Source organism: Seriola lalandi, unplaced genomic scaffold (assembly GCF_002814215.2).
Source record: "Seriola lalandi dorsalis isolate HSWRI2012SDOR001 ecotype SW California unplaced genomic scaffold, Sedor1 jcf7180002054556, whole genome shotgun sequence".
Taxonomy (NCBI): domain Eukaryota; kingdom Metazoa; phylum Chordata; class Actinopteri; order Carangiformes; family Carangidae; genus Seriola; species Seriola lalandi.
This window is the reverse complement of record NW_019525109.1, coordinates 1,347,432-1,356,045: the sequence shown is the minus strand read 5'-3', so window position 1 is coordinate 1,356,045 and position 8,614 is coordinate 1,347,432. Positions and strand designations below refer to the sequence as shown.

The 8,614-nt window shown below is 41.8% G+C and overlaps 1 protein-coding gene across 2 annotated transcripts in view; it reads right to left on the bottom strand.

The window, feature by feature from the left end:
* The window catches only part of peli1b (pellino E3 ubiquitin protein ligase 1b), a 41,257-nt gene that overhangs the window by 6,347 nt on the left and 26,296 nt on the right, over positions 1–8,614 (bottom strand). For both annotated transcript variants that reach the window (XM_023415733.2, XM_087176473.1), the window contains exons 3-6: positions 4,602–4,731; positions 3,705–3,806; positions 2,331–2,528; positions 1,690–1,878 (exon numbers count right to left, since the gene is read on the bottom strand). In XM_023415733.2, the coding sequence (XP_023271501.1) occupies positions 1,690–1,878; positions 2,331–2,528; positions 3,705–3,806; positions 4,602–4,731 (619 nt within the window). The remainder of the gene's footprint in view (positions 1–1,689; positions 1,879–2,330; positions 2,529–3,704; positions 3,807–4,601; positions 4,732–8,614) is intronic.

The following is an 8,614-nucleotide window of genomic DNA, read 5'->3' as shown; positions in this document are numbered from 1 at the left end:
GGGGGCAAGCGACAACATGCTAGCTTTTAAAACTGGGATGATGGCGCACATTTTCAGAGCTGTACTCTGTTGTTCACATGCAAAATTACAGAAATAGACGTCTCAAGAATGATGAGAGAGAGCTAGAGAGAGAGAGGCTCAAACCCTGGCTTCCTCTTTCTCCTCTGCACAGCTGGCCAGTACACTGTCTTCTTAAGAGCATTCCCATGAAGTCACGAAATATTAGAGCCGCCCTCGAGAAACGAAAAAAATATAAAATATAAATCACTCCTCCATTTTTATTTCTAATTCTGTCTCAAAGGAGAACACAAGGCATGAGATTGTAGAAGACATTTCAATAAGTATAAACTTCCAAATGCTGTATTTTTCCATCTGCAAGTGAAACTCCATATTATTCAGAAATGTGTGATGATTCTAGTTTGTCTCTTTACACCTTCACAGTAAGACTGCTGTAACATCATCACCATCAACCAGAACAACACAAGACTTCACTGACTGTTCTTCGCTCCTGCTTGCATTCAGCCAATTAAACCCCATCATGTTCTGTCACCGTACATAATAAAAATAGGTGCTTGCCCACAGCTGACAATCTAAACTGCCCATCACCTGTGAAATAATGAGTGGTTTCTATAGCAGTAGATAATGCACATGTGGTTAACTCTCTGTATGGTAAAGGCCAGGTGGAGATAAGAGAGCTGTTAATTTCTGCTGCGCTGGTGTGACTTGAAAGCATGTGGGACGCCAGATAAAGAGGCGGGTTAATGTTGTGAGGACATGCTGACTGTGAGCTTGTGGTTGATGATGTGTGCAGTGTGGGAGGTGAAGATGGAGAGGAGAATTTAAAAAAAAAAAACAAAGATCTAATTAAACACATCAACAACAACCTGAATCCAATCAGACAAATGCCACAAGTGGCCAGAGTGCTGTGATTGGCTGAGAGGCTCTGACGTTAGCCGGAGGATCCTCTTATAAGGTCCTGTTACACACAACTTTGACAGCCGGACCCGTTGCCATGGAGACGCCACCCCAATAACCTCCATGTGTTGTTTGGCTTTGACCATCCTCCCACTGTCGGTGCGAGCGTGTGATGATGAAGGAAAGGATGGGAAAGTTGTAAAGGATAGAAAGAGGCTTTTTCTGAAACGAAACCAGTTTGAAAAATCAGGTCGTCCAGTTCAAACTTTGTCCACGTTGACGAGCTGCTTCTATCAGAAGTTTGAGCTGATATCCAACTCGGCGTTTTATGTCATTTTTAATACCAACGTATCAAATAACAACGTGCAAACAATGTGAATATATGTCATAGTGATGAACCTACAGAGAATTATCACCCAACTCTGCAGATCCCCTCGAGCTTTACGGAGCTTTAAAGTGAGTTTCAGCTCACTGTTTAGCTGCCTGGCCCGCAACTGGCCCGCAACTGGCCCGCAACTGGCCCGCAACTGGCCCGCAACTGGCCCGGCTCATTCTCAACACTCTCGTATTGATTTTGACTACCTGCTAAGCACCAAACAGCAGACAGACAGCTGGTGAACGCGGTGGCGCATTTAGCAGCTAAAGATCCGGATATTTCCCTCAGCAGGTGGCGGAGACCAAAAACAGAGCTAAAAAAAGAGAGTGACTACTAGTGACTACCGCGATAAGTTAATGCTGTACTACGTGCTTTTCATGTTTTATATCTTCTCTCACCATCTTTCCCCGCTGCTGTGCCGAGCGTGTTTCTCGCAGGGTGAAGACGTTGCCGCAGACCGAGATCTCCCTCCAGACGCCCGGTTTGGAGTCCTGGGTGAAGCCGTTCCGAGGGTGCATCACCAGCACGCCGTTTGTGGTCAACCCGTCCATTTGACTGTCAGGCGTCTTCCACTTAGCAGCTTTCTCCTGATGAAAACAAAGACATTGGCGGATGTGAGCAATTCAATTGTTCATTTTATAGTCCCGACCCTAATGTGTGTAACACGCATGTTCTACTCGTCACTCAGTTGATTGAAAGGGTAAAGTGGAAAATTTAGCAGCACCATGTTAATGCAAAAACATCCATATGACAAGATGGAGCTTTAATGTAAATTATCAAGAATTTAAGAATACATTAAATGAAAAATAGATAAAGAATAAAAGCCAACATCATTGGGGAAAGAAAACAGGTTAAAGGTTTTGCACTGAGAGTTTTATCTTTCATATCACCAGAACACAAGCTGTGTGACTCTTTCATCTCTCAGTCTTTCGGTCACATTTCCTTGTGGTGCTTTATGCTTTTATCTTTTATGTTTTTGTCTTTCACTCCGTAACACTCGTCTACACGTGTCTGGGACACCAGACGAAACACAGCTCACCCCTAAGAAGATGTTCTTGGAAGAATCGAAGCCTGCGGCATAGATGCGAGCAGTGTAAGGCGGCGTGCGCTGGCACATGATGCGGCAGGCGAAGCGGGAGATGGTGCTCTGAACCGACTGGGTGTCTGCGTTACTCTGGCTGCCCGCCACCGTGTCCGTCACTACAAAGTCTATGGGACTCTCTGTCGATCGACCGATCTGGTGGACAGAGATGAAGATGTGTTATAACGAGTTCCAGACAGATTTCAAGATTAGTTAAGAACAATAATAAATGATTCTCCGTGGGGAGTAAGAACATAAAACACAGAAACAAAAGCTGTTTAAGGAATAAATAGAGAATATGTACAATACAGAACCTATTTTAAATTAAAAAGAATGACAGGTGGATGAAAAAAACACGAGACACTGTTTCTTAAACTACATGAAGCCAGATGACCTTGGAGACGAGTTTTCAGCTGGTTCACATGCATTGCTAACTTCTACAAAACCCATAATAACTTTGGGGACACTCTGTACTATGATGATGGGTACTGACAGCTACTCGCACACAGCGGCCTCCCAGAGTGTTAATGCTATATTCAAGCAGGGAACAGGCTGACTTTGGAAAAACACTGTGTTGATAATGCAGAATTGAAACCTTTAATCCACGCCTGACTCAGACACATCGTCAGTGTTATGTGTTGAACACTCAATACAAAATGTATTTCAAGAGTTAATGAGTTTTTTCCCCCTCTGCTGATGAATACCATGTGATATGTTCAAAAGCTCCGGGACAGCTACTAAATGGACTGTGGTGGTTTTTCATAACTGGTCGCGAGTGAATGTCAGCTTCTTAAAAAGGGAAACTTCTACAACTACATGAAAGCTCAGAAAACAGTTAACACAGACTTTGTGGTGAGATTATTTTCATGACTGTTGTTTCCAAGGTCAAGAATGAACTTTGAACTTCATCTAAATGATTTTTGTATATTTGTGTTTTAAGGACTTTACCAGCTTTATCTCAAACAGCTGACCCAATTATATTGCAATCTACTGATTATTAGATGCACATTGTTGCCTGTATTTGAGTTAAAAAACGTAATATAGCTGCAATAAACTGTGTATCGACATCGACATGAATATGCTGAAACTGCTGATATTTAAATAATTGATGACTAACATTAAAAATTGAATCACCTACACTCTAACACAAAGTCTAACGCTGGTTTGTGTGCAGCTTAAAAACCTCTGCTCTAACACATTCAATGGTCCAGTTCTGCTACCAACCCCTACTTAAGCAGGTGTGTGTGAGTGCAGCAGTGAAGTGGAAAATAACAAGGACTGTAAATTGGTTGTAAAAATCTAGTCATTCTGATAAAAGCTGAGGCTTGATACCTGGAACATGTCTGTATTGCTGTCATGGGTGTACTCCACCACCACCGTCTGGGCTCGAGACAGAGTGTACGAGATGCTGTGCTGGTCTTTGTTACTTATGGCCTGTTGAGGCAGAAAGAACAAAGGAGGGGGAAATTAATAGTGAGGGGAGAAAGAGAGGGAGAAAGACAAAAGACAAGATCCTTTAGATGCTCTAAAACTCTCCACTTGAAATGTAAACAGGGACTGAACCTGATTATGCTTTATCGCAAAAACACCTCTGACATCTCTTCACTGATCCTGACAGCGAACAACAGACAGACAGACAGACAGAGGAAGGGTGGGGTGGGTGAGGAGTTCAGTTATGTAGTCACTAGCTGGACCTACGACAGCCTCAATGTCTTTTCGGTCAGTCAGGACCAGGACCACCCACATGACAGAAAAGGACAATCACTCTTCCAGACTCTTTAAATTACTGCAGCTAAAAGCCTGGCCTGTGTGTGAGCGAGAGAGAGTGTGTGTCCTCAGAGAATCCATTAAGTGCAGATGTTAAACCAAAAAAAGCAAAGGTCCTCTCACACACACACATACACATACACATACACACACCCCTTACAATCCCCTGTTCATTTAATAGATTTGAGGATTTCTGGACGACCTTATAACTGCTGATGGAAACACATGAGCATGTGTCTCCCAGGACTTTGTTAAAAAACAACAAAAAAAAAAAAACTCAGTTTCTTTCCACTGAACTGTTCACATTTGTTTCTCTTATAATTCTTTCTCATGTTCCAGTTAGACACTGTGTAAAAACCATTGTACCTTTTAAAAATGGGTCAAATGATACTGTATTGTGTGTTACTCTGTGTGTGTGTGTGTGTGTGTGTGTGTGTGTGTGTGTGTGCGCGTGTGTTTCACCTTGGCTGCCTGTGGAGAGCAGGCGACGTGAACTGTGCTGGGTTTCACCCCGTTTGCCTTCGGCCTCTTACAAAGTGCAAAACGGCTTTTACGTCGACCTCGGTCGCCGTTGGGCAGAGAGCCATTGTACCTACACATACATACACAGACATGCACACAAACACACACAAACACACACACACATACATGCAAAGAAACAATAAACAATGGGGCATTATTGTCTGAGCAGCTGTATAATACACTGGAAAAACAGTCATTGTGGAAAACGCTCGAGGCATTTTGGTGCCCTCCCTCCATGGCTATGTGCATACACACACACAAATAACAGCCTATACTTTTCATACCTGCTTTTTTACAAAAGCAAATCATATCCCCATAAACAACAGAGCCCTTCAAACATAACCCCAGAAGGACTGAGAAAATAAACACACAGAGAGACTCATTTAGCCTGATACATGACTGAGGAAAGGAGAATAAACAGAGGCGTTCCCTCCGAGAGAATGGAGTCTCTATGACTCCCAACAACACCGGGACTGTTGTGTCTGTGTGTGTGTGTGTGTGTGTGTGTGTGTGTGTGTGTGTGTGTGTGTGTGTCTTGCTTGATATCCTAAAGTAAGAAATAGAAATACCATCTCCATCTACATTTCAGTATATCAGTATATCAACAGTGTGTTTCTGAGCAGACGATCCTCAACAGTGCTTAGACACCACGGTGAGAAAAAACTGCATTTATAAAAATCAAGATATCTCATTCAACCCATTGACAAAAATAATATAGGCAACAAATTTAAGTGATTTAAAAATGGAGAAATGGAGAAAGAAAGTTCACATTTGTTGCAGCAGCCGATGAGTTCAACACTGTAGCTGTACTTTTGGGTTCCAGCTACTCGTGCACATATGTGAAGATCAGTTGGTGGGTCTGTGAATATATAGAAGTTACAAGATTTTATTCTTTACTGCACACACGTGTTTCAGATAAGCCGTCATCACTGTCAAGGGAAATTCCTGAGAGCAGCACCACAGCTTTATAAACATTACCGCATACATAAATGCCGATCGCTACCTTAAACGCTGTTATGAAATCCAGCAGCCACAAAAGTTATGGACTCCTCTGACTTTACTGATATACTGCTGTGATAACTGCTTCCATCAGCCTTTTGTTTTGCAGTTTTCAATTAACGTTTGTCATTAATTAGCTATTTTAAAGAAAAATCCAGTAATTCTCACTGTTAATGTAATCATGTATATTGTTCTTTTCAATAGTGTCTTAATGTTGACAAACATGATATTAAAAAGTCAGAAAAAATGAATGAAAATAAAATGAAATACAATAAAAAATAACTTTCTTGACTTCTCCAAAACGTTCAGAGCATGTATCGTTACCTAAAACTTTCCAAAGCAGGAATCCAGTGATAAACTTTAAAAACACAGTTACAAATGTTTAAGAAACAGTCATGATAAATAGTCACAGTTGCAGGTAAGCACATACAGAAATCAAAGGTTTGAGTGTGTAATGTCTGAAAAGTTTTCTTTAAAGTAGTAAACAAAAACAGGAGAAAACAAGAGAAAAAGATGTGTTTAAAATAGCAGAACTCGGCATGGTGTATAGAACCTGAGCCCAGTTGGAGCGTGTCTTTGACCAATCAGACTCCTAAAATGAACCCACCCACTACACTGGGTCCAGTAAAGACGGCACAGACAGGTTGTAAGGACGCCCAGCCTACAGCTAAATGTTTCTCTCAGAGAGCAGATCTGCTGGGATCAAACAACGCTGGGAGGGTTTATGAGTAACCATGGTGAGGGAACAGAGCCACAGCAACGTTTGGGAAGAGTAACCATGGCAAGAGCGTAACCATGGTGAAGTTTAGCCCGTAACCGGAGAGAGGGCAGGGCAGTCTGCTGGAGAAAGCTCAAAGTCTTGCTGGCAGTTCAAACCCAAGTTCCCATGGGTAGCAGTAATGTGTGCGTGTACATACATGCATCCACATATTCTGAAAAACAATGGCAGAAAGGCCAAAGGTTCGTCACAAGTGTGTGTTTATGTGTGTGTGTGTGTGTGTGTGTGTGTGTGTGTGTGTGTGTGTGTGTGTGTGTGTGTGGACAGGTTTTTCATACAGGCAGGAAGGACGAGAGTTAGGGAAAAAGTTAGTCTTTGTGCGCAGACACATAGTGTATTCTTCAATTCCCACAATTAGCAATAGGCCTGTGTGTGTGAGTGTGATCCCTCCAAACACAGTAAACTAAAGCACAGTGTGCATTAACAAGCCACCACTTATAGAGCAACCCTACAAAAACATTAAGAAAGCTTAAGAAATTACTACCTATGGCTGAGTAACTAAATATTAAAAAGTTAAATGAAAAAATAGATGTTAAAATGTCTCAGTGCCAAACTAAACATACGGTGTGGAAGGAAACGCAGCGAGTTCCATCTCCATGTGCAAATCTATACTGTCTTAGAAACGCATGATATCCTGCCAATGCACCACAGCTGAATCGCAGATGTACAGTATCTGGACAGACAGAGGTGGATTTGGAGGGACTGCAGTGTATCCAGTGATGTCACAGTTGTTTAAAAAGCCACATGGATGTCCACTGTGCCTCTAAACAGATCGTCCCCAGAGACGCTGCAGCATTCCTCTGGATTAGGCCGTTAGCAACACAGGGCTTCAAACATGGTAATGTTGGATTGGGGTTACTGAGGAGGTCAGATACAACACTGTGCTACGTGTTGATGGGCTTCTCCATTAGTATTTGCGTGTGCGAGTCTGTTCTTGGTCACACAGGAGCCACAATTAAATCAAAGCACTTTCAGCCTTGCTGCAGAGCGCCAGATGTGAGGAGTTCACTGCAGCTACAGCCATTTAGTTAGCACAATCGTGAGAACAGTTTATATTGGCTTGCAAGTAGTTTACTGTAAACTTCAACCATCACCTAGCAAACAAAAACCGACCATAACAAGCACGAGGACCCAGTTTGAATACCCAGTTTGGCACAAAGAGAGAATGGTGTTTTTCCTTTCAATTACTGAACACTGAAAACATTTTTTATGAGAAAAAGCAAATGATTGTTGCAAGAAAGTATTATCATAACTGACATTTTTTACTTATCAGACACTGGTCTACAGTTCAGCTGACCCTCCTATAAATAGTTTTCCTGGTTGCAGACCTCTAACTTGCTGTCGATATGTCAGGGGTTTCTTTTTTTGTGAGAATGAAGTGTCGATTCAGTGTGATTATCTGGCTGATCCACTGTGACTTAATGATCCCAGTTTCAGAATTTTGCTCAGAGAAAATGTGCGAAGAGAAATGATGTGAAGCAAGTAAATCAAGTGGTCAGTTCTGTACAGTCAAGCATCAATTTAGGATGTGATCAAGTAGAATGTATTTTAAACTGGTATGAGTTTTGTTGTGCAGTTGTTTCCAATAATTTGCTTGTGAGCTGAGAGTTTTGGAGTTTGTCTGGATGTAAGTCATGCTACGGCTTAAATGTAATCCTAGCAGCACTATGGAGCAATGTTTTTTATGAGTCCCACTTTTATTTGTACTATACAACAAATTTCTGTTATTCCACTGATCAACAGCTGGCTTGCAAAACATGCTGACATGCAAAGAAGCAAAGCAAGGTGCCAGCAAAAAAACAAGGAAGAAGAAGACTGGAAGCTAGCAAACATGAATGTAAACTCTTCAGTAAAAAAAAAATCAGCTTTGCAAATGTTTCATGAAGAGGGAAATATAGTCAACAAGTTTGTCAAGCTTCGACAACACACAGTAGGAAACACTGTCACAGTAAAATTTAACTGCACCTGAAGGGATATAAGCAGCTTTATACCGTTTAGCAGTAGGCAGCCTTAACCTTTGGTGCATTCTCATTCACAACATGGTCCTCATGAACAGCAAAATGCTAATTGGAAAGGTTAATTGCAATCAGGGTTCGCAACATTTAAGATTCTGTCAATGTTAGGAGCAACATAAAAGCCGTGTTATGTGTTTGGCAAGGGTAAAAGGGCATCATAT